This window comes from Aplosporella prunicola (genome assembly GCF_010093885.1).
Source record: "Aplosporella prunicola CBS 121167 unplaced genomic scaffold K452scaffold_15, whole genome shotgun sequence".
Lineage (NCBI taxonomy): Eukaryota > Fungi > Ascomycota > Dothideomycetes > Botryosphaeriales > Aplosporellaceae > Aplosporella > Aplosporella prunicola.
This window is the reverse complement of record NW_022983543.1, coordinates 436,302-459,466: the sequence shown is the minus strand read 5'-3', so window position 1 is coordinate 459,466 and position 23,165 is coordinate 436,302. Positions and strand designations below refer to the sequence as shown.

Here is a 23,165-nt window from a genome sequence, read left to right as displayed (position 1 = left end):
GTATTCCCATGCGCGCAGCGACTTGTCGTCGGACGTGGTGATGAAGCGGCGATTCTCGTCGCAGAAGGTGATGGTGTTGACGGGACCGAGGTGGTGGTCGTACTCCTGGACCAGCTGGCCGGAGCGGGTATCGAACTGGACGATTTTCTTGTCGGCCATGCCGGCCAGGAACTCGTGGTTGAGGGCCGGGTCCGGGTTGAAGCGGATGACGTGGGGCGTCTTGCCCGTCGAGAAGCGCGACACGCACTGGCCCGTCTCCGTGTCCCACAGCTTCATCTGCCGGTCGTACGATGCCGACAGGAACTGGCGCCCGTCGTTGTTGAAGCAGATGTCGTTGACCGACTTGTTGTGCCCGTCGTACGTCCGCAGCAGCTCCCGCTCGTGGTACACGTCGTAGATCTTGACCATGTTGTCCGCCGACGCCGACAGTAGCAGGTGCCCCGAGTCCGGGAAGAAGCGCAGCGCGTTGATAGCCTTGGTGTGCGACTTCCACGTGTGCACCAGCTTCTTCGGTATGTAGTTCTTGAGCTCGCTGATCTCGCCCCGCAGCTCGATGCCCAGGTCCTGCGGCACGTGCATGTACGTCCGGCCCTGGTAGTCGTACTCCTGCGTCCCGTGGAAGACGGTCCGCTCTGTTGCTGCGTCCTCTGGCGTGTAGTTCGTCCCCGCCTTGGTCGCTGGCGCCGCCGGTTGCTCCTCGATCTCGTCTTCCTCGTATACTATCTCGACGTCGGAGCCCTCCTCATCCTCCTCGGCATCGGGCCGCTCCACCTCGTACTTCGCCCATGGCCCCTTGTACGCGCCTTTGCCGTAGACAATACCCGCGTTGCCCTTCTCTTCTCTCTTGCGCTTCTTGCTTGGAGGCTCTGTCGCCGCTTCGCGCGCGCGGTGCGCGGATCGGAATGACGCTTCGCTGATGACGATTTCGTCGGCGTAGCCGGTTGGCACGCGACCCTTGCTGGAGGTGGCCATAGTGGGCTGGGGCGAGGGGGTTTGTTGTCGGAGATGCAGGCACCAGTGAGGATTGATGTGAGCTTTACGATCGACGACCTTAAACTTGGAGCTCGACTCATGGTTCGTGACTAATCCATCTACTTCCGAGTCATGCTCGATAGGGTGACAGGGTACACCGCCTTGAGATGCTTGGTTGCAGACTTTCGCAAAGGGATGCCCTTGCTTGGATTAGCATAGATGCTTCCGGTGCGTACAATAGCTACTTGTGCTTGTCGTATGCAATTGACAAGTAGTTGAGTGAAAATTAGAATGCCTGTCTCTTCACGCTCCTAGAAGCAACTGACTGTATCTTACCTCACAAGCATAAGCATGTGAAGATGCTAGGATCCGACATGTGCAGGGTTACGACGTCCCATTCCGCTATAAAGTTCATTACTAGCGAAGTGCTCGTCTCTCCGTTCATAGTCCGTGGCTCACGTGAGCTTCTCTGAGGCCTCGAGGGACAGTAAAAGACGCCGTGAAGGGCATGCTCTTGCTTGTACCCGCCTCCTCCTTCTCCGATTACCACCTTCCCACCCTTGAATTTCATTCCCTCCTCATCATTCGTCATTGGCGCATAGGTATTCATCGGTGCAACAGACGGATGCGCGCACTTTTCACACGCGCGCTCGTCGCATATGTGCTTTTATTTCTCCAGGAAAGTGCCGCCTTCCGTTGGTGCATACTTTCGTCCGCAGCGAACAGTTTAGTGGGACTCGTCCCGAATGAGCGCGACGCTGTGTTGCTGTTAGACCTCGCTCATTGCTTAGCTCGAAATTTGGAAACGTACATCATGGAGTAAAGGTAGAAGAAGAACATCACCAAGTGGAAACCAAGCTTGCTGAACGATTCCTGCTTTTGCGTTAACCATCTGCATCTCCACAAGATAATCGAAGCGGGCGCATAGGTACCTTCTTGTGGACGTTGAGCTTCCTGAAAATCTCAGTCGCGTCAAGGAGGTGCTGGTTCTCGAGAATCCTAGATTCGCAGCACTGTCAGCATGATCTGTGCGTGGAGGACGTATCCGTCCTTGGGAAGCCTAGAGGGACAAGTGGCCCAGAAAGCTCGCCAACTTTCATCTCGAACCACAATATTCTGCCTAAACAACAGAGCATCTGTAACTCACTTCTTCGCATTCCAAGCAAGCAGCGGCAGGTTCAGAATGAGCGCGATCCAGTATCCGTTGATGAGGAACAGGAAAGTCAGGAAAGCGTGAACGGCGGCCTCGGGGATGATGTAGGTGTTCAGACGGTTGCAGAGGTCAATGGGGTTGATGTAGTCACTGAATTTCACGTCAGAATAGCTCGAATTGCAGCGGTCAGGCTCCACCGTCCCCCGACACAGTTATCCTAATGCAGCGGATGGCGCGACGGCGGCAGACGGCGGGCCTGGAGGGAGATAGTGCGATCATACCATTCGAGATCAGAGTACATGATGGTGAAGAAGACCTGGAGGAAGAGGTTGACCGCATTTATGAGAACAGCGAGGAGGTAAAGCCACGCCTCGCCCGACATCTTGATTGTTGTATTGGGGGGGTCCTTGTGTGCCTGAGCGACGAAGAGCAACGTGAGAGGGATTGATGAGATTCGGCGTCTAACGGCGAGGGTTGGGAGGACGCGCGAGAGTGGACGACGAGGAGGTGTTGTCGAGATTTGCGGTTGGTAGTTGGCGGTTGACGGGACGTGGGGACGTTATCTGCTTAAGTGCGAATCGCGGACTATCAGCGGCGGAGCGCGGGCTCTGGATAGAATGCCGTGGGGATTGCGGGTCGTGCGTCTTGAGAAGCGACCAGAAATATTTGGAGATAGAAGAATGATGGGCAACGTAGTGTTTTCGCGGATGACGAAAGAGCACAGCAGGTTTGGCGCTGCTGGCATTCGCAAGCCCGGTTCCGTTCCTCGCCGCCAATTCAAGGCAAGCCTCAAGCTTCACCGCACAGACGCTGAGAGTCATTGTCACCGCCAACCAACAAATCGATGCGCTTTCAGCCTGCCTACAATGGCAACCAGAACTATCTAGCTACACGAACTGAAAGGGTATCCCAATGCGCCTTTATGCTGTACCCGTCGTAACAACATCACATTTTTCCCCCCCCCCCGCTCATGCTCCCGCCTTCGCACCATCGGTGTAGCCGGGTATGGGAACGGGTCCACCCGGCGAGTTGGGCAACCTCGCGGTAAGAACCTCAACGCCGTCCTCCGTAACCAAGAGAGTGTGCTCTGCTCTTTGTCAGTACACGGTCTGCATATGCAATTGGGGAGCTCTTCTTACCAAACTGCGCAGTCCTCAAGCCATCCTGCGTGGCGCTGGTCCAGTCGTCAGGCCAGGTCTTGTCCCTGTGCGTGCCCAGCGCAATCATGGGCTCGATAGTGAAGCACATTCCGGGCTTCGCGGTACCGACAGCCTTGTTCTTGGCGTAGTGGGGAACATTGGGCGAGCAATGGAAGAGCTGGTTAATGCCGTGGCCGCAGTAGGTCTTAATGACGCTACACTTCCTTTGCTTCGCGAGCTTCTCAATGACGTTTCCAGGGTCGCGGAACAGCATGCCGGGCTTGACAATCTTGATCGACTCATCCAGCGTATCGCGCGCGGTCTCAACCACCCGGATAGAGTCCGCGTCTTGAAGCGCCTTCTCACCAATGTAATAGGTCTCGTTGATATCGCCGTGGAATCCATTGTGGTAAAGAGTGACATCGATGTTGAGAATGTCGCCATCTTCGAGGACACGCTGGTCGGGGATACCGTGGCAGATGATTTCGTTCAGCGAGGTGCAAACGGACTTGGGGAAATGGCAGTAGTTCAGCGGAGAGGGGTAGGACTGGAGGTTGTCAGTAACGTTCCCTTTTGTCTGCCGGGCCTCTTGTCGCGTGATGCGCCCAAGTCAGGATCCACTCACATCTCTCTCTATGCAAGCGTTGTGGACGACCTCATCGATATAATCCGTGGTGACGCCAGGCACAGCAGCCGCGGCAGCAATATCCAGCACCTCACGAGCCAGCCTGCACACCTTCCTCATGCCCTCCTGCTCCTCCTTGTTCAAGATAGCAATCTTGTGTCTGTTGACAAAGACCTGCTCGCTTCTCGGAATGCCATCCTTGGCGTAGTCGGGGCGCTTGATGCTCTTGGGCAGCTCCCTCCGAGGGGTCAATGGGTATACTGGACGCAGCTTGCCGGTGAAGTCAAAGGTAGGGAACGGGTTGTAGTGGCCAGTTTCTGGATCCGGTTGTGAGATGACTTTTGGGGGAAAGAAGTGGCGGAGAGGGTTACTTGAACCTGAGCTTCCACCCGCAGCCTTGTGGAGAGCTTTGTGCTCACTCTACGAAAGACCTTGGTCAGTGGCTCTGCTGCAATATGATGGAGCGCGCTTACAAAGTACCCAGTTCTTTTTGAAGCAGTCTTGAGAGCAGAAGTAGGACTCGAGGCCCAGCTTCTGGCAGGTCGGGCACTGCAGAGAAGAAGCATCGTTGGGGCAGTCCTTGCCCAAGCACTTGCGCGTGGGAGCGGCTTCTGTCGCCATGTCGCCTGATTATAAGCTGAGGAAGGTTGAAAGTTGAGGAGGCCGAGAAGGATGCGCGCAAGGTGGATTGGGCGCGTGGGAGGAGAATTTATACCGCGCGTACAAAGGCCTCTACCGGAGGTAAGAGAGGAGTGAAAGCGCGCAAGCCTACAATATGTAGCGGAATAACAGCGGAGTTGCACAAAAACGGCCTTGGGATATCTTCGGCAACGGAGCTCGATCGGCGTTTTAGTGGCTGTCCCCTTCGCATCCCGCGGCCGGGGGGGTTTAGTTGTGGCCGCCATCGAAGGTTGCAGCATGCTGTGCTCATGTACGTCGTCTGCACGCCCCGAGGAATGTGTAACAAGGATGTCTGCCGTTAACCTTTTAGACTCCAAGACTAGAAGGCACGCGTTTGGCACGCACGTGATACCTTCTGGAGAAAAAATGTGCCACTGCCTTGAGCGAGTCATACACCATGTCATCGACAAGTCCCGCTGTTGTAGGATTTCTCATCACTTACTTCCTCAATGGCCGCGCAGAAGACAATCGTGGTCGGGGCAGGCCCTGTTGGCTCCCTTGCTGCTCTGTACGCCGCAGGCAGAGGTGATGACGTGGAACTCTACGAGTTGAGAGGAGGTGAGTGTTTATTTCTTCTCGTTGTGCTGTGACCTATGTTTGTCTTTATCAATGCTTGTCTTGCCTTTTACCTCGCTTTCAATATCATAATCATTTTAATTTCATCGAGTCACTCTTGTTTCAATCGCATCTTTATTTATTCCCACAAAGAAAATACCAATATCTTCTGGTGTCAAGCATCCTCCATAGCCACTGGACTTGAAAATACCACCTTACGAGGCCCTCCTTGGTTTTAATCACTGATTGCATGCATTTCACCCCGAGTCCGTGATGACACTTTGTCATGCCAATATTATATGATGGTACGAACAGCATTGCTAAGCATACACTGTAGACCTGAGGGATCCAAACACCGTTCCTTTGAACTTCACCAAGTCGATCAACCTTGCTCTTTCCGAGCGTGGCATCAATTCATTGCGAAATGCCAATTGCCCCGGTCTACTTGAGGCCGTTCTGAACGAGACAATTCCAATGTATGGCCGCATGATTCACGGCCAGAAAAATGGAGAGCTGCATGAGGAGTCTCAGGCTTATGATGTGAAAGGCCGGGTAGGTTTGAATATCCTTGGAGAGTTGCTACAGATACTGATTTTTCGTTAACAGGCTATCCGTGCGGTTGACCGTGCCAGTCTGAACAAGCGTCTGCTGGACGAGTTGGAGAAAATGCCGAATGTGAAATTGAATTTCAACCACAAGCTAGTGGGCGCAGACTTCAAGCAGAACCTTGCCTGGTTTGAAAAGAAGAGCGTTCCGAGGACTGATCACACCCAAAACCCAACACAAGAGACATCGTCTTCTACAAGCCAAGAGATCGAAGTGAAGTTTGACTTCATGATCGGAGCCGATGGAGCACACTCCGCCGTCCGGTACCACCTGATGAAGTTCACACGCATGGACTACATGCAAGAGTACATCGACACACTCTGGTGCGAATTCCACATCTCGCCCGACAACGCCGAGGGCAGCGCGACATCTAAATACTCCGGCTTCAAAATCTCTCCGAACCACTTGCACATCTGGCCCGGCATCTCCTTCATGTTCATCGCCATTCCTTCGCTCAACAAGTCCTTCACGAGCACGCTCTTCCTACCTGCCGACCGCTTCGCCGAACTCGACGCCGACCCCTCTTCTCTCGTTCCTTTCTTCAAGGAGCACTTCCCCGGCGTCGTGCCCGATCTCATCTCCGAGGAAGATCTGGCAAAGCAATACAACGAAAACCCACACCTCCCACTCATCAACATCAAATGCAGCCCGTACCACTTCTCCGGCTCGTGCGTCATCGTTGGCGACGCCGCGCACGCCATGGTGCCATTCTACGGGCAAGGCATGAACGCGGGGCTGGAAGACGTGCGCTGCCTCTACGAGATCATAGACGCGGACCTCGCGTCGAGCCAACGCTGGCCTCGCCGCGCCGCCGCACTAGCAGCGTACTCGCGGCTGCGGCAGCCAGACGCGCACGCCATCAACGACCTCGCGCTTCACAATTACCAGGAAATGCGCAGCGACGTGCGCTCGCCGCTGTACAAGCTGCGCAAGCTGCTCGAGGAGCGCCTGAGCGTCTGGTTCCCCATCAGCGGCTTTGCGACGCAGTATACGCGCGTCAGCTTCGGCAACGAGCGCTACTCGGAGATCGAGCACCGCGTCTTGCGCCAGGGCCGCGTGCTGCTCGCTTCCTCGGTCGTGATGCTTGTTGGTGTGGCCAGCTGGGCGGGCTGGTGGGCTTGGCGCTGGCATCGCATGGCGGATTCTACAAAGGGGTTGGCGAAGTGGTTTACGTGGATGGGGAAGAGGACGGAGGAGTTTGGGAGGAAGTTCACATAGGGGTGGTTAGGGTGGTTATGGAATGGCGGTGCTGTTGTTTTCAAAAGTGTGTTTGTTATACAATACTTGGGTTTATCCAGGCGCCAGTGGTCTGTGTCTGTATGGTCCTGCAATATCAAACGCCCGTCTGGGATGGTGGAGCAAGTAACCCCTACGATCAATACAGGACCAAAGCAGAGACCTCGTTACCAATTTGAACAAGCCTATAGCCAAATTGAGAAACTGTGTTGTTAAGTGCTGTAGCAATTAGAAGTGGTCCCTGGAGGAAGATCAAACGAGAATGATCTACCCGGAAATAATAGCCCACGGCGGTGTAAACAAACCCCTAAGAAATACCCCTGAGAGGCAAGCGCATTGAATGGCACATGTGTGACAATTGAATGCAGCCAATTGCTTGCGGAAAGAGAGAGGTTGTGACCCAGAAACCCTGATAGCTTTGAAAAGAATTACGTTTCCAGAGACATGGACTTGCCAATGTCAATTCCCATACAATAAACCGTGAGAGAAACCGCGTTCGTGCCAATATGACAACGTTCCCTACCCATTGAAAGCCAAAAACACCGTTGCCATTCTATACCCAATCGCTTCAAACGCCCATGGCGATTAAACACGTGCCCAGACCCAAACTTTTTGGATATTCTCCAAGAAACCGAAATGCAATCACCCCTATCCACAGATGCGCTTGCCCATTGCACAGTCGACATAGCAAACACACTCAATGCCACACTCCGGCGCAGTTCAAACAGCTCCTAACATCGCCCTGGACGGAACAGGTGCCGCAGACAGCCCTTCTACAATGCTGGCACCCAAACTCCTCGCCGGCGTTCAGGCCGTCCATGTCGATGTCCATGCCCTCGTTTCCCCTAAGCAGGGCGTCGCAGTCGTCGCAGCGCGGACGGCTGTCCTCGGGCGCCACGGGCGGGGGCGCGGAAACGGGGTGGTTGGGCGGTTGCGATATGGACCAGAACTGGTGGAGGGTGGAGCGTTGCGCGGGGTGGTGGTGGAGGGCCGAGTTTGCGGCGTGAGACGAGACGGGCGCGACGTTGGGGTGCTCGCGCTGGGCATTGTACAGCCGCTTCAGGGTGGATTCTGGGCGCGCGCGCGCGTGAGTTTCTGCATGTGATGATGCGCAGATTAAGGGGTCAGCTTACCGTGGATAGCATGCTCGTTCGGGCGGTTGTCCCTCCACCTCTTCCTCGTCCGTCCGCTGTCGTTTGCCTGGCTGTAGCCCCAGGCGTGGGCGGGCAGCGGGTGTGCCTGGGTGGGCGTGTCGAGGTCCATGGCGCCCGCAGGGGTCGGGCTGACCGAGGAGCGGGAGAAGCTGGAGTTGCTCTCCGGCGAGAAGGAGGAGTCGGAGCGCTTGCGTTTGTGGGCCATGGTGGTGAGGGGAGGGGCGGCGGTGGTCATAGGGCTGTGAATGGAGTAGCAGCGTGGTGGAAAATAGATGACGATTCGGGGAGTCAAATTGGCGAGGCTAGTTCCCGCCCGGTACGCGAGCGGAACGCCAGGACGCCCTGACGCGCGCGTCGCAGACGTGACGAAAACGCCGATCTCCGGCAATGGCGGGCGGCCTCCCCGCCCCGCGCTCTCTCATCGCCAACTGCAACAAAACAAACAATTACAAGCCCCATCAACCCTGCTTCTCCTGATCATCATCCGTCCAGCTTTGTGCCGCCTGACTGCAGCCTGTCACCCTGCTCATCGACCTTGACCTCTTTCCTCACCGTACTCCGTGCCGCCTGCCGCCCCCACTCAGCTCTCAGCTCATCTGTCCACCACCGTCTCCCCACAACCTGGCTCGCCTCCCACATCACTTGGTCTCCGCATTCCCCAAAGTAACCCCAAAATTCGTCATGTCGGTCCGGGAAGCAAGTCACGCCGGGTCCTGGTACTCCGACAGCAAGAGCCAGCTATCCAAACAGCTAGACCAGTGGCTGGACGCTGTACCCGCCAGCACCCATGGCATCAGGCCTGGCTCCCAAGGCGACACGGTTCAGCTACCCTCTTCGGGTGCTAGAGTAATCATCGCCCCGTAGGTTCCAGCTCGACGCGGACCGCAAGCCTTCCGGTCGGCTCACGTGACGTTGCAGGCATGCGGGATACGCTTACTCTGGCCCTGCTGCTGCGTGGGCCTACAAGGCGTTGGACCTATCCAAGGCGTAGGTACCTATTCTATCATCACAATCCTGAGTCCTCATCTGACAGGGACGACGACACAGTAAGCGCGTATTCCTCCTCGGTCCATCTCACCACGTCTATCTCTCGGGCTGTGCCCTGACGCAGTGTGATGAGTACGAGACTCCGCTGGGCAACCTGAAGATTGACAGGGCTACCGTTGCGGAGCTCCACAAGGCCGGAAAATTCGACAAAATGTCACAGTCGGTCGACGAAGACGAGCATAGTCTCGAGATGCATCTGCCCTACATCTACAAGACCCTTTCTCGGTAAGTTTCCGCCGGCCTCGTGACCGGATTGCGGCTCATGGTTTCCGCCACGATCTCCAGACAGTTCTCTGATCCTTCGGATTTCCCGCCTCTGGTACCGATCCTCGTGGGCGCCACTTCCGCCTCCACAGAGCGCCGTTTCGGCGAGATCATTGCGCCGTACCTTGCAGACCCGACGTCCGTCTTTGTGATATCGTCGGATTTCTGCCATTGGGGCTCGCGCTTCCGATACACGTACTACGAAGTTGCTCCTGGCCAGGCACGTGCTCTGAAGTCTAGCGAAAAGGCGCCCTCAGACCCAGCAATTCACGAGAGCATCGCCAACGTCGATGGCTACTGCATGGATGCTGTCGAGTCTAAGAGCCACCAGAAGTTTCTTGATATTTTAGAAGAGACTGGAAACACTGTCTGTGGGAGGCATCCCATTGGGGTAGTCATGGCTGCCATCGAGTCATTGTCTCTGCAAGAAGGCCAGGGCAAGTTTACGTTTGTCCGGTACGAGAGGAGCAGCGACTGTGTCAGTCCGAAGGACAGCTCGGTAAGCTACTGCAGCGCAGTTGCGGTCTGCTAGGTAATAGACCCGGAGATGTGCCACGGGGGAACTAGGGGGTGGGTAAGTCTGGAGCATCTTTTGGCCGTGTGGGGTGTGGGGGGAAGAGCATTCTGACAGGTATTGGAGCCTCACCACATGAACAGGTGACTGTCTGACCAGCCGAGGTCCGAAGGTGTAGAGTAGGTAGCTCTACGCGGCAAAGAAAAAGTCACCGAAGGATGACACCGGACGTAAGTCGAGTCAGAAATCCGAAGAAGGGCGCTGTTTACTCAATAGAAGCCGCTCAGGCCCCGTTACATGGCGCGCAGCTTGGCGGCACCCGTGAAGAATGTATTTCCCCTGTTTAGGCAGTACTTCGGCTTCCCCACCGCTTGGCTGGGCCATGGATGGATCCTTGGATCAAGGAACGAGTGTCGGCAGTTGGCGCCTTGACAGCCTCAAGTACCAGCAACACGGGGGCCCGTGGGGCGGGTGAACCTCGGCCGCTTAGTGTTTGCGGGGAATTAAGCTAAGTTGAGGAATACCTCCCGCTCCATTGGCCTTTCTCCACAATCGCCAAGTCGATGGGCTCCGGGGGTGCCGGGATGCGGCCTCGTGGCTAGCCGGCGCACGCTGCGAATGCCAAATTTTCTTCAGTGTTACATCGTCATCTGACCGCTGCCAAGGACCAGGTCAGTACGCCACAGCTACATTGTCCCGCTCTTTACACACCATCCCGCTCGGCAAAGCCCGTTTTCTGCAGTTTTTGGGCCTTGCTGCCCTGCTGGTTCCCCTGCTGGTCTCCGGGTGGGGGCGTGACTGGCGGCGGCTCGGGCGATGAAGGGCTTGAGGGCGGGTTTTGCGGTCGAGAGGGTGCCGAGATGGATGGTGCTGGTGGGTGTATAAAAGGGGCGTGGTGGACGGTTGTTGGGAGGTCCATCAGTAGCTGATCATCACTGGGACTCGCTATGGCTCCTCACGGCAACAAGTTGGCTTTTCTCGGGTTGGCGGCCTCCGTTATGGGAGGTGCAGCTGCTTGGGATCACTCCCAGTTTACTACCAGTCCGCCTGTTTATCCTTCGCGTAAGTGGTCTCCCTCTCTGATGTCTTTCCGAGTGTACTCGGTCATCTTTTTCACTGGACAATGATGAGTGGATCAACTGACGTGTGGTATAGCAAACATGACTGGTGCTGGCGGATGGGATGCGGCACTGGCAAAAGCCAGAGACTTTCTTGCCGAAATGACCCTAGAAGAAAAAGCATTCATGGTCACGGGCACAACCGGCCCATGTGCTGTAAGTTTTATAACATTGGCATGTCAAAAGAAACATCAGCATGTAGCTAACCCCGGCCAAGGGCAACATTGCTCCCATCGAGCGGCTCAACTTTACTGGACTGTGTCTTCAGGACGGCCCTCTTGCCATACGTCAAGCCATTTACGCGAGCGTTTTCCCTGCGCAACTGACTGCTGCTGCATCGTGGGACCGTGATCTGATATACAAGCGCGGTCTCTACCTCGGCGAGGAGTTCAAGGGCAAAGGAGCCCAAATCGCTCTCGGGCCCGTTGTTGGGCCCATCGGTAGAAGTCCGTATGGCGGCCGCAACTGGGAAGGGTTTTCAACGGATCCGTACCTCAGCGGCGTCGGAGTCGAATTGACGGTGGCCGGCATTCAGGATGCGGGCGTGCAGGCCGTCACCAAGCACTACATTGGTAACGAGCAAGAGACGCAGCGCAACCCGAGCGTGAGTCCAAACGGCGCACGCATCGAGTCCATCTCGTCGAACATTGACGACCGGACCATGCATGAGCTGTACCTGTGGCCGTTCTACAACGCCGTCCGCGCTGGCACGGCCAGCATCATGTGCTCCTACAACCGGCTCAATGGCTCGTACGGCTGCGAGAACTCCAAGTCAATCAACGGCCTCCTCAAGGAGGAGCTGGGTTTCCAGGGCTACGTCATGTCCGACTGGACGGGCACGCACAGCGGCGTCCCCGCCATCGAGGCCGGGTTGGAGATGAACATGCCCGGCGGCATCGCCTTCAGCACGCCCACGCCCTCGTACTTTGGCGGCAACATCACCATTGCCGTCAACAACGGCAGTCTGGCCGAGTCCCGCGTCGACGACATGGTTCTGCGCATCCTGACGCCCTACTTCCACCTCAACCAAGACGCAGACTTCCCGCCCGTCGACGAGTCCTCGGCCACCCAAAACTCTTTTACCAAGGACACCTGGGTGCACGACTTCGCGCTCGGCCCCACCGTCGACGTCCGCTCGGACGAGCACACGAAGCTGATCCGCGACCTCGCCGCTGCCGGCACCGTGCTGCTCAAGAACGTCGACGGCGCCCTCCCCCTCAACGCCCCCAAGCAAATCGCCGTCTTCGGCAACGACGCTGCCGACTTCTCCGAGGGCCTGTACTCGTTTGCCGGCGGTTTTGTCTCCGGCTCCTATGACATCGGCACCCTGGCTGCCGGCGGCGGCTCCGGCACCGGCCGCTTCTCGTACCTCGTCAGCCCGCTCGACGCCATCAAGGCCCGCGCCAAGCAGGACAATGCCTTGGTGCAGTACATCCTGAACAACGAGTACATCACGACGAACGGCTTCACGACCATCGCACCGGAGCCGGAAGTGTGCCTCGTCTTCATCAAGGCGTGGGCGACCGAGGGCTTCGACCGGGAGAGCCTGCTGCCCGACTACAACGGCAGCGCGGTAGTCGAGACGGTGGCAGCCAACTGCAACAACACGATCGTAGTCTTGCACGGCACGGGCCCCGTTGTCCTGCCCTTTGCGAACCACGAAAACGTCACCGCCATCCTCGCGGCGCACATGCCGGGCCAAGAAAGCGGCAACTCGCTCGTCGACGTGCTGTACGGCGACGTCAACCCCTCCGGCCACCTGCCCTACACCGTCCCCGTATCCGAGGACGTGGTGCCGTCCACAGCCCACATCGTCAACTCGACGGCGCTGGCGGAGACCGAGGACCCGCTGGCCTGGGAAGCCGATTTCGAAGAGGGCCTGCTCATCGACTACCGCTACTACTACGCCGACGACAAGGCTGCCAAGGAGAAGGTGCTCTACCCCTTCGGCTACGGCCTGTCGTACACGACGTTCGAGCTCGCGGACCTGAGCACCGGCGCCTCCAACACCTCCACGACCAACTCCTCCGCTTCCGCTTCCACGATTGCCCCGCCCGGCGGCCGCGCCGACCTCTGGGCCCCCGCCCACACAGTCCGCTTCCAGGTGCGCAACACGGGAGCGCGCGCCGGCGCCGCCGTGCCGCAGCTGTACGTGGGGCTGTCAAACGCGGGCGCGCCGTCCGGGACGCCGCGGTGGACGCTGCGCGGGTTCGAGAAGGTGCAGCTGGATGCGGGCGAGGAGAAGGAGGTCGTGCTGACGTTGGCGAAGCGCGACGTCGCGTTTTGGGACACGGTGAGCCAGGACTGGGTCGTGCCGCAGGGAGAGATCGAGGTCGCGCTTGGCTGGAGTGCGGGCGAGCTGCTTGTTAAGGACACTTTGTGAGGGAATTAAGAGTGGTAATCGTTGGGGCTTAGCTTAATGAGTTAATGATATCAGGCTTTTGTTTTGAGATTGTCTTTGCTGGTTCACGCCCTTGTTCGCGGGTTCTTGTTTGTTTGTCGGCAGTAGATAATTCCACCACTCCGCCATAATGGTCCGCCTATTATGCAGGGCGTCTAATAGAAAGGTGTCTTCGCGGAGTTGATATACTTGCGCTCGCTCCTCTACGTGTTAATTTCACCTAAGTCTCCTTCGCGTGACGCTAGTAACTTACTTTATTAGTTTTCTCTAAGTAAGAACTTATTCGTGCTACGTTTCGCGTGAGCTAATAAGCTATAATATGGGTCGCGACATTCGTAGGCGTATCGCGAGGTTATGGAGTTGCGGATGTAACTTTCTACCCGGTACCTCACCTAATTAGGCAGGCGGCTTTAGGAAAGTGGTGGATTTGTCTACTGCCATACATGGGTCTCTTCTTCCACTCCTTACCAAACTTGATATGTGAAAACATTCTTTAGGAGAGCTCACATTCTACGTATTTCACATGCACTCGGTATTCGCTTCCTTAACACATCAGTGTCTCAGTCGTGGTAACGACGTCATTCCCTTGGGACAATAGACAAACGACGCGTCGCACCACGCATATATAAACGCCGCCCTTCCCGCGGAACAGTCAAACCGAAAAAACCCACACACTCGAGCGATTCGCGTTTTTTCCCTCAGTCTCATCCATTGCCACCATGGACGCGAAGCCGCCGCCCGAATGCGTCGTATGCCTAATGCCGATCGCGGCAGACCCAGCCTTTCAGTCATGCTCCATCCATCACATCTGTCAAGACGACCTCAACACCTTGTTCGAGCGCGCCGCGAAGACCGAGCTGGACTACCCGCCGAAATGCTGTCACCACTCCAGAGGTATCGATATTGACGACGCCGTCAAGTTCTATGACGACTGGGGAGTCGTCAACCCCAACTTCGTCAAGCACTACAAGGCGAAGGTTGCGGAATACGGCACACCCATCCCGGAGCGCGTCTACTGCTCGAACAAGAAGTGCTCTACCTTCCTCGCGGACGACAGAACCGTATGCCACCGCTGCGGTCACAAGACATGCCGGGAGTGCAAGGAGGCCGAAGCAAACACGTCGGCTGGACACGAATGCGGAGCTGGCAAGACTGACGACAAGATCGAATACACGTCCAACAACCGCGTCAAGCGCTGCCCGAAGTGCAGTGTCCTGATCCAGCTGACGGATGCATGCAACCACATGACCTGCGGTATTTGCGCGCACGAGTTCTGCTTCGTTTGCCTGGAGGCTTGGGATAGGGACGCACATCGCGATAGAGGCTGCACTTACTACAGCGACCCCACGTACGATGCCGAAGGCTACGACAGCAGGGGCATCCACCGTGACACTGGCCTGGACAAAGATGGTTACAACATTTCGGGCTACAACCGTCAGGGTTTCGACAGACGGGGCAATCAACGGCCTGTGCCTCTCTATCCACGCTTGATATCACTGGGAAGCCGTGTCATTGAAGATTTTCTGTGGACCTTTGGGCCAGTCCCACCTAACGAAGCTGTCTCTGACCTCGACCTCGAAGGTGTGCGTATCCACGATTCTGTGAGGCCTCAGCAGACACTGAGGGAATCGATCAATAGGTTTATTGCCAGCTTCGCGGCGGTTGGACTTCAAGATATTGAATTCGCAACCATTGCAAACCGACACCTCGATGCCGGCGAAGACATTGAGCGGACCGTCCACTACATCCGGCGGGACGTTATTCTAGCTATCAACACCGAAACCCGGAACGACAGTGTGGTAAACGAGCAGGGACAGCACGTGCACGGCGCCGGGGTTGAGCGACGTCAGACAGAAGCTTTTGCCAGGATCGAACGGCAGGTACGGAGGATGGGCCACATCGAAGAGGAGCGACCGAGAACTAATGGGCTCCGTGCCGGTCCTGACCTACACATAATACGGGAGAGGCATGCGTTGAACATGATCGAACAGGATATGCTGTCCATAACCTCGCCAACGGGGGGTGAAGACGATCCCGACAACCTACTTCCACCCCTCCCAAGAGATGGACATGACGCACCCCCCAGAGGTGCACTTCACCGTCTCCGAAGACTCGGGCACGATGGCCTTGAAGGCGATTTGGACGAGATGCGGCAACACATCGGGCAACTCGAAAACTTCTTCGAAGATAGGGTACGCCGTCAAGCCCAGGCACTCACACCAGCTGATAGACGGTTGCTTGACGAGTGGAACAATAACCGTATCCGTATCCATACCCGGCATAGGGATAGACCTGTAGAACCTCTGCCAGAGATCCAGCAACGCCGGGCGCGGACTGTTGGAATCTACCTTGGACCATATGCCCTGCCGCGTCTCAACGAAGCCGAGCAACCCCAGGCAGCCCAGACAGAGACTGATAATTTCCCGACACTTCTACAAGAAGATGACATCGCTGGCACTATGCCCGACGCGCAGGTTGATATGATGTACGGCGAACCGCTGAGCCACAGATTGGCCCGCTTTGAACCCCAGCAACTCCAGACAATCCGGACGCAGATCGAAAGGGACATCGCCGAACTGCAGAACGTCAGACAGGACCGCTTTCAACCCGATCCACTCGGTGAACTTCATGCCCAGATTGGTAGAACGGCGGCACATACTGATAGATTGGTAAGCTGATATTTGAATTCTTTGGCCGACGTCGAGCTGAACTTTAACGAGCAGGATCAGGCTATCAATGATGCCAGAGCCACGCTGCACAGACACCGTGCGCGTTTGCAACAAACGACACAGGAAGAGGAGATGGGTTTAAATGAGTATGACCAAGCTACCAATCATGCCAGAGACATGTTGCACAGGTACCCTGTACGACACATGGCGCAGGAAGAGGAAACAGGTCTACACGAGCATGGCCAAGCAGCTATCAACGATACCAGACCCATGCCGGGCAGGGAGCAGCCGCGTTTACGTGAGCAGAACCAGGCTACGAATGATACCAGAAGCATATCGCAGATGATACAAGACCAGCTCAGGGGCATGCGTAGGGACGAACAACGGCTCGAACAACAGCTCCAAGACGTCCGAGCTGGCCGCGCTGGTACGACGGCCGACGGTCCGCACAATCCCTTTCGCCAGAGGGTCGGAATGGGAATGCTTTGGGACAGGGTCAGACCACCCGGATACGAAGAACTGAGGTCGCCTTTTACGCCGACCAACACTATCAGACAGAGACAGCGCGAAGCCGCTCGTCCGGAGGACACTGCTGCCGCGCGTGAGCCTGCCACACGGTCGCAAGAGGAGGGCTCTTCAGCGCCTGAACGCACCCAACGCAGGACGCGGGCCGCTCGCAACGCTAGACCCGAGCAGAGTGGGGACCAGCAACCAGAGGAGATGCCTTCGCGGTACCGCCGGCTAAGGACCCACAACCGCACTGGCTAGGTCTGGGGCGTCATAGCTCCGACGAGTCTACCTAGGTAGTCACTGAGCTTAGTTCGACTTTGCTGCGAGATACCCTGCTTTGAGTTATTGAGCCGTAGTTACATAGCTGCTGTTGCTTCTTCAACTTCTTCAATTCAAAAACTGCTCATAAATGTTCAGCTTGTGTATATGTGTGTATTGAAACAGACTTGGAATATGATAAACTGAAGTAACAAACTGAGATTACTGTAAGCGTGAGCAATGGGCAAAGTAACGTCCGTCACCGTGAAGCGAGATTCACCGTGAATCGAGATGGTGATACGCGTACAGAGGAGAAGAATAGTGCCAGTTAGGATGTGTAGAGCCTCTGCGTGCTCTAAGACCCTTTTACCCATACCTGGAACTCGGGATAGGAGCTAGGCAAGGAGTACTCTGTAGGGACTGCTTGTGTCGTCCCTTGTCTCGCTAGACGGTGGATCTCGGTTCTCGGTGACGGACGTTACAAGGCAGAAGAAACAGTAGTAATAATGACAGTAACGACACACGTACGCAAGCAAAAGACAAAGAAGAGAAAACGACAGAACAACGTACCGGCGCCAAACACCAGAAGACACAAACGTCCCTACACACAACAATTTTGCAATTCCACCTAGACAAACAACAAAAACAACTCCCAATGGGCCACTCACGCACTACAGCAAGCCTCCCCAAGAACACCAGGGTATCGTACCGTACGTACCTCACCTCACCCACCCTCACCCTACCCTCACCCTACTCCTCACCCTCATCACCCACCTTCCCCACAACCCCCACACCACCACCATGATCCTCCTCCCCCTCAGCAAAATACTCCACCAGCCGCCTCCGGCCCTCCCTCTCCGTCTCCGGCTCCAGTACCAGTACCCCATCCGCACCATCACCCTTCCTCCTCAACGGGCTCCGGGGCGGAAGATCCGGCCGCGCCGACGGCGGCGTGCGACCCCTGCTGTCTCTGCTGCAATCCGGAAACAGGACCAGGCGGTCGCGCTCCTTGGTGTCTTTGCGATCGCCGTTTTTGCCGTCCTTACCGTCCTTGCGGTCACGGTCCAGCGCGTCCGGCGAAAGCGCAGCAGCGCGCTCGCGCCGCCGGCGCTCATGCTCGTACTCAGCATGCAACTGCTGCTGCTGATGCTGCAGACAGACCTTGCGGTCGCGGCCTCTGCTCCTTGGGTCCAGCGAGCGGCCGTCCAGCTCGCTGACGCGGTCCGCCGACTCCTCGAGCTCGTAGCTCGTGAAACCGTGCGCGCCGGCGCCGACGCCGACGCCGCGCCGCAGCGACTGGTGCGCGTACTCCCACGCGAACGGCGCCGTCCAACAGTGGCTGGACAGCTGGGAGGCTTCTTTGACGGGGCCCATGCCGAGACGGATTTGCGACGGCCATGGTGGACAGTTGTCGAGGCTTGGGCAGAGGAAGTAGTGCACCCCGATGAAGTGCTTGACGCCGAAGGTGTCGACCGAGAGCGTCGAGAGCACTTGCAGCGTGCCGTAGAGGAGGATCCAGCGGCCTAGGCGGGCGTGCGCTGTGGGCACGTCGCGCAGTTCCGTGGCGATCGTCTTTTCGTACTCGAGGAACTGGTCGCGTAAATCATTGGCTGCGGGTGAGACAGTATGTCAGCAGCTTGGTTGCTAGTGAGGTGGGGTAGGGTGTGGGGTAAGGGTAGACAAGATCTGGGGGGGCAGGAGGTCACAGTAAACTTACGTTCGAGATCCATGCCCAGCTTGCTGATGTTTGTGGCATCTCCAAAAGCAAGCGAGACCTTCATTTGTTCCGAGGGGTCATGAGAGGATAGGTTTTTGTCCTTTTTAGACATGCTAAAAAGATGCTTCTTTTTCGGAGATGCAGGAGTGAGTGACGGTACGCGCCGAGGTAAAAGCGGGTATGGATGAGGAATATGCTGGTATCCATGCTGGTTGTCAAAGCCAATCAACATATCTGTGATGGGCAAACCGAAAAGGTCCGGTGAGAAGACGTCTGTGATAGTGGTCTTGCTGGTCATCTGCCATTTTCGTGTATGACGTTCCTCGCAAATGTCCCAGTCGATGTCGCGGTTGACAAGAACGTCGTACAATGCGCCAAAGTCTCGTTGGAGTCGTCCCACAGCCTCTCTTGTCAGCCACTGCCCATCTTTGCCTGTTCTCGGAGGCCAGCTTCCATAGATGTGTGCATAGTAACAGCAAAGGTATTCCCTCAAAGATTCGCAGCTCTTAAAAGCCGCATTGTCGGTTCCGGCATTTGAAAGATTCCACAAATCAGAAAACACGAATGCACTGAGCTTACCCTCGGCTTCGAGGATCTTGATCTGCATCCCGCTGAATGACTTCTCTAGGTTGTGTCTTGTTACCGGAGAAAGACGCTTGAACTCGTGCCGGTCAAACGAACTTTTGGTTAGCATGCCGACGGCATGAATGAACGCTTCCATATAACCGTGATCCCAGGAAACATCCTTTTTCTCACTCCATGCCAGCAGACCAAGAGCGCTGGAAAGGCTGCCGCGTACGTCGTCCAGTCGTCTGCCCAGGACATATTCTACAATCATTGCCGCTGTGCTTGGGCGTCTGTTGGGGTCGTTCAACTCATACATTATATCCATGACCATTTGGAGCTCTGTGAGCATTTCGAACAGATCGGAGCCCACAATTGGTTTGTCGTAGAGCAGCGCGAGAAAGTTTCTGATGGCCAAGTGATGGCGACGTTGCTCATATAATGTCTGTATGTAGGACGGAGCTGGAAACCAAATCTCATGGGTTACGTCGACCTCTTGTATATTAAAATCCCCGGATGACGCACCATCGCTCTGCGCTCGGGTCGGAAAAGCCCCGAACTTCAAGTCTCGAAACAAACGGCTCCCGTATTGGCTTTCAGACGACCGTGCCGACCGTGACGGGATATTCCTCTGCGGAGATGGCAATGTGTTATTCACAGAGTCTTTTGACGGTGGTACGGATTCTTCGTCCAGGGAGCCGAGGTTGGAACTTGTCAGGGAATGTGTTGGTGGCGATCCGACAACGCTCGGTGGTGGGGAGTAGTCGTCCTGTTCGATCTCGCCATACATTATCAAATTTGTGAGAAACGAAGATCTTGCTTCTTGCAGCTTTTCCGTGTGCACACGCAGTACCGGACTCGGTTCGCTGTTACCCGAACTATCTTCACTGAAAAATACCAGACAGTCGCCAGTAGACATGAACATTTCGGCGTCCTATGCTTGTTAGTAATTTATGAGATGGGCGTTGAGACAAGCCTACGGTTTCGAAACCCTTCCACCGTTGCGTTGGTTGCCCGTTCCCGTACCAAAGCTTCATGCTGGCCCAAGATTTTTCTTCGGCAGATAGCGTTGGCGGAGCATTATTTGCCGATGCCGGCCCTGATTCGTAGCTAGCATTTGAGTATGACGTGTGGGCCGAATACGCTGAGTCTCCTGTTTTAGTCCTAGCTGGCACACCACCACCGCGACCTCGTGGATGCTTTGTTTCTTTCCCCTTGAACTGGTATTTCTTCTCTTCCGACTCATCAAGCCCCGGAGACATAGAACCAGCGTGTCCCTTGTCACTAGCCTTAGACTGTCCCGAGCTACGTGAACTGATGGTTGCTGTCAAAGACGCACGACGACCGGGGATAATTGAGCTTGATGGTGCATGTCCGCGGAATGATAGGTTCCATCCAGTTTCCGTTGTGGGCTTTGGGGTCTTCTCCGTGGCATCTTTCGCCTCTTTCTTCTTTTCCTGCTTCTCGATGTTTTTCTGTATGTCGTTACGGCCACGCGCCCCTCGGCCCGACATTGTGATTTTAAGTCAATATTTTCGATCTTCCCTGAATTGCTGAAGGCCAACGTGCGAGACAAGGGGTTTAACACCAAAGACGTAAATGCAAGCAAGGTCGCAAAACAATGGCGTGTTACACGACAGTTCGTTATTGGAAATGCCGAAAAAGCGAGCACTTGCGGAGCCGGGATTAGACGGAGGCGTGGCGTGTTGTGATATCAGACCCAGACGACGAGCAAGTAGTTCACATTTGATTTCCAGGCGTTTCAATGACGAGGACCAATGAAAGGCTTTTCAACTCATGACTCCGGCAGTTTTCGGATGTGATGCAGCAAAAAGATTCTGTAAGCCACGGCAAGCACTGTTCCGGGAAGATTGACCGTCAGCCTTGTCCAGTCTCAGAAGAAGCTTTGAGAGAACTGGTAGGTATCTTAACAGAATGGCAAAAACTTGGCTGAAAAGAAGGCAAGGAGGCGGAGAGACGAGGAGCGAAGGAGGACCGGGGACCGGGACCGGGAATGATTTGAAGAGCAGAGTATCGATGTGACATGTGAGGCGCGGGATAGCCGGATCGGGACAGCTGCAGTCAAGTGTAGCAAACAGACAATACAGGGCTGAAACAAGTCTGGGGAAGCTTGGTTGATCCGGAATCCGGAGAAGCGTGGATGGTCAAAGGAGGCGAGAGTCTACAGGCGACAATTGAGAGGTGAAAAGAGAGTCCCTTGTGTGGGCCATGTAGGCGACGTTGCACCGAAATCAATACCATGTTCAATTGATAAAGCAATGCTTGACGGATAGGTAGCGATAAGGAATGCGGGCGGCGTGCAGGGATTCGGCAGGTCGCATCGCCAGGGCCAGTCATCTTGCAGCTCGCGTGTGTGTGTTCGCCTGGCATGTCTCGCCGCGTGGCTTTGTGTCGTGAGTCGATGACGGTGGAGAGGAACGAAAGGACGAAAAGGCACTGAGCCTGAGGCAGCCTGTGCACCGCCAACCGGAAGCCGCTACGCGCAAACCCCACGCGCCAGCCTCCTCTCCACCGCCCAGCCTCTTTCACACGTCCGCCGCCATGTTTAACCGCCCGGCGAGCCCGCAGCGCCTTGCTGCTTGCTGCAACTACTGTAATCTCTCGCTGACTGCTTCTTCTGCTTCTTCTTCTTTCTCCGTCCATGTTTGCTGCAGCTAGCAACTAATCGTCTTCTTCTCCTCTCGTCGTCGCAACGTCGTACAGCTCGAGCTCCCCCCCACACCAGCTTCAGCCTTCCAGCGCAACAGCCCCCGCTCAGCTCGTACTCCTTACCGAACCACCGCCAGCTCAATCTCTGCAACCCGCGCCCTCGTACCACCATGGCTCTCTCCGGCTTCCTGTTCATTTGCTGGCGCATACTTGAGATTCTAACTCTCATCCCGACGCTGGGCATGCTGGCCTGGTTCGTCAAGGGCTACGTCTCGCTGAACACGCTCACGCCCGACTTCATATTACTGCTCTTCATAACGTCGGTGCTAGCCGCGGCGTGGGCCATCGCGACTCTGGTGGGATACTTGCGCGTCCGTCACTCGGCCCTCTTCGTCGCGATCGTCGACCTTGCTTTCGTCGGTTGCTTCATCGGAGGTGTCTATCTGTTGCGCTTCGTCAGCGATGCCAACTGTTCCAGCAACGCTCCGGGCGACTGGTACTACAAGCTCGGCATGGTGGGCTACTACGGACGCAGCTCCAACACCGACTGGTCGATGCACCCGCACAAGACGTGCTCGATGCTCAAGGCCTGCTTTGCCTTCGGCATCATGAACTGCATCTTCTTCTTCACCACTTTTGTAAGTCCCAGGGTCGGCGACAAGGATTCGAGACACAAGCTGACGTTTGCTGGTAAAGCTCCTCGCTCTTCTGGTCCACCGTCACCACCTTACCGACGTCGTCCATGTCAAGCGCAGCTCCACGCACTACTCCCGTCACAGCCACCGCAGCCGCAGCCGGGACTACCCGCCAAGCCCCAGGCGCTCGCACCACAGCAGTCGCAGGGCGTACGTTTAAGACGAAGCCAGGAAACCCTTTGAGATACCGCGGGTTGGCCTTTCTGAGGTCTTGGAGGATGTAGATGATGTAACGGCCGGAATAGCGCTATCAGCGTTCAGCGAGATACGACAAGGTTCATGAAACCAAGCCTTACGAGACACGATTTGGACTTACGATTATTTTGCATTACCTTTTTCCCCCTAATAATACCCCAACATGTAGATATCCAGAGCGGCTTCCACCCAGCGATGACGACACGGGTGTTTCTCGGTCCGCATGCTGCAATTCAAATTCAATTCATCCCCAACCAAGTTCGCATTCGCACTCCCAGACATTTATTGAGATATGATTGAAGGACGTGGTACATGGCGCACACAAGCCGCCCAACACCCACCCAACGCGATCGTCCGATCGCAGCGGCGCGCCGTCGCAGGCCCAGCGACGCAAGCGTGCCTCCCGCGCCGACCCTAGCGCG

The 23,165-nt window shown here is 56.1% G+C and overlaps 10 protein-coding genes across 10 annotated transcripts in view; 5 read left to right on the top strand and 5 right to left on the bottom strand.

Moving 5' to 3' along the window:
* K452DRAFT_43480 (uncharacterized protein) overlaps positions 1–1,085 on the bottom strand; it is a 1,740-nt gene extending 655 nt beyond the window's left edge. The window contains exon 1 of the mRNA XM_033546664.1: positions 1–1,085. This exon is cut by the window's left edge and continues 7 nt beyond it. Within this exon, the coding sequence (XP_033396692.1) occupies positions 1–972 (972 nt within the window). The 5' untranslated portion in view covers positions 973–1,085.
* A 614-nt stretch (positions 1,086–1,699) lies between these two features.
* Positions 1,700–2,507, bottom strand: K452DRAFT_299042 (uncharacterized protein; the record flags this gene model as incomplete). The annotated part of the gene is made up of 5 exons (XM_033542176.1): positions 1,700–1,730; positions 1,784–1,845; positions 1,905–1,971; positions 2,120–2,275; positions 2,407–2,507. 5 exons carry the CDS (start codon positions 2,505–2,507, stop codon positions 1,700–1,702), a joined length of 417 nt encoding a protein of 138 aa, XP_033396691.1.
* A 586-nt stretch (positions 2,508–3,093) lies between these two features.
* K452DRAFT_309432 (uncharacterized protein) lies at positions 3,094–4,510 on the bottom strand (the record flags this gene model as incomplete). The annotated part of the gene is made up of 4 exons (XM_033543246.1): positions 3,094–3,212; positions 3,265–3,811; positions 3,890–4,309; positions 4,370–4,510. 4 exons carry the CDS (start codon positions 4,508–4,510, stop codon positions 3,094–3,096), a joined length of 1,227 nt encoding a protein of 408 aa, XP_033396690.1.
* Positions 4,511–5,019: 509 nt separating this feature from the next.
* Positions 5,020–7,154, top strand: K452DRAFT_359393 (uncharacterized protein; the record flags this gene model as incomplete). The annotated part of the gene is made up of 3 exons (XM_033546262.1): positions 5,020–5,128; positions 5,463–5,677; positions 5,732–7,154. 3 exons carry the CDS (start codon positions 5,020–5,022, stop codon positions 6,947–6,949), a joined length of 1,542 nt encoding a protein of 513 aa, XP_033396689.1. The 3' UTR covers positions 6,950–7,154.
* Positions 7,155–7,664: 510 nt separating this feature from the next.
* K452DRAFT_299039 (uncharacterized protein) lies at positions 7,665–8,326 on the bottom strand (the record flags this gene model as incomplete). The annotated part of the gene is made up of 2 exons (XM_033542175.1): positions 7,665–8,038; positions 8,101–8,326. The coding sequence occupies 2 exons, from the start codon at positions 8,324–8,326 to the stop codon at positions 7,665–7,667; spliced, it is 600 nt and encodes a 199-aa protein (XP_033396688.1).
* Positions 8,327–8,802: 476 nt separating this feature from the next.
* On the top strand, positions 8,803–9,964 carry K452DRAFT_229220 (uncharacterized protein; the record flags this gene model as incomplete). The annotated part of the gene is made up of 4 exons (XM_033537022.1): positions 8,803–8,981; positions 9,040–9,108; positions 9,169–9,393; positions 9,454–9,964. 4 exons carry the CDS (start codon positions 8,803–8,805, stop codon positions 9,962–9,964), a joined length of 984 nt encoding a protein of 327 aa, XP_033396687.1.
* Positions 9,965–10,944: 980 nt separating this feature from the next.
* K452DRAFT_229560 (glycoside hydrolase family 3 protein) lies at positions 10,945–13,447 on the top strand (the record flags this gene model as incomplete). The annotated part of the gene is made up of 3 exons (XM_033537049.1): positions 10,945–11,008; positions 11,102–11,220; positions 11,282–13,447. 3 exons carry the CDS (start codon positions 10,945–10,947, stop codon positions 13,445–13,447), a joined length of 2,349 nt encoding a protein of 782 aa, XP_033396686.1.
* Positions 13,448–14,139: 692 nt separating this feature from the next.
* K452DRAFT_334489 (uncharacterized protein) lies at positions 14,140–16,902 on the top strand (the record flags this gene model as incomplete). The annotated part of the gene is made up of 2 exons (XM_033545197.1): positions 14,140–16,134; positions 16,189–16,902. The coding sequence occupies exons 1-2, from the start codon at positions 14,185–14,187 to the stop codon at positions 16,900–16,902; spliced, it is 2,664 nt and encodes an 887-aa protein (XP_033396685.1). The 5' UTR covers positions 14,140–14,184.
* Positions 16,903–17,464: 562 nt separating this feature from the next.
* K452DRAFT_43333 (uncharacterized protein) lies at positions 17,465–20,879 on the bottom strand. Its single transcript, XM_033546663.1, has 3 exons — positions 20,164–20,879; positions 18,620–20,117; positions 17,465–18,512 (listed from the first exon to the last, which is right to left on the bottom strand). The coding sequence occupies exons 1-3, from the start codon at positions 20,695–20,697 to the stop codon at positions 17,653–17,655; spliced, it is 2,892 nt and encodes a 963-aa protein (XP_033396684.1). The 5' UTR covers positions 20,698–20,879; the 3' UTR covers positions 17,465–17,652.
* Positions 20,880–21,569: 690 nt separating this feature from the next.
* Positions 21,570–22,999, top strand: K452DRAFT_272724 (uncharacterized protein). Its single transcript, XM_033539106.1, has 2 exons — positions 21,570–22,491; positions 22,550–22,999. Exons 1-2 carry the CDS (start codon positions 22,024–22,026, stop codon positions 22,706–22,708), a joined length of 627 nt encoding a protein of 208 aa, XP_033396683.1. The 5' UTR covers positions 21,570–22,023; the 3' UTR covers positions 22,709–22,999.
* Positions 23,000–23,165: the final 166 nt, after the last annotated feature.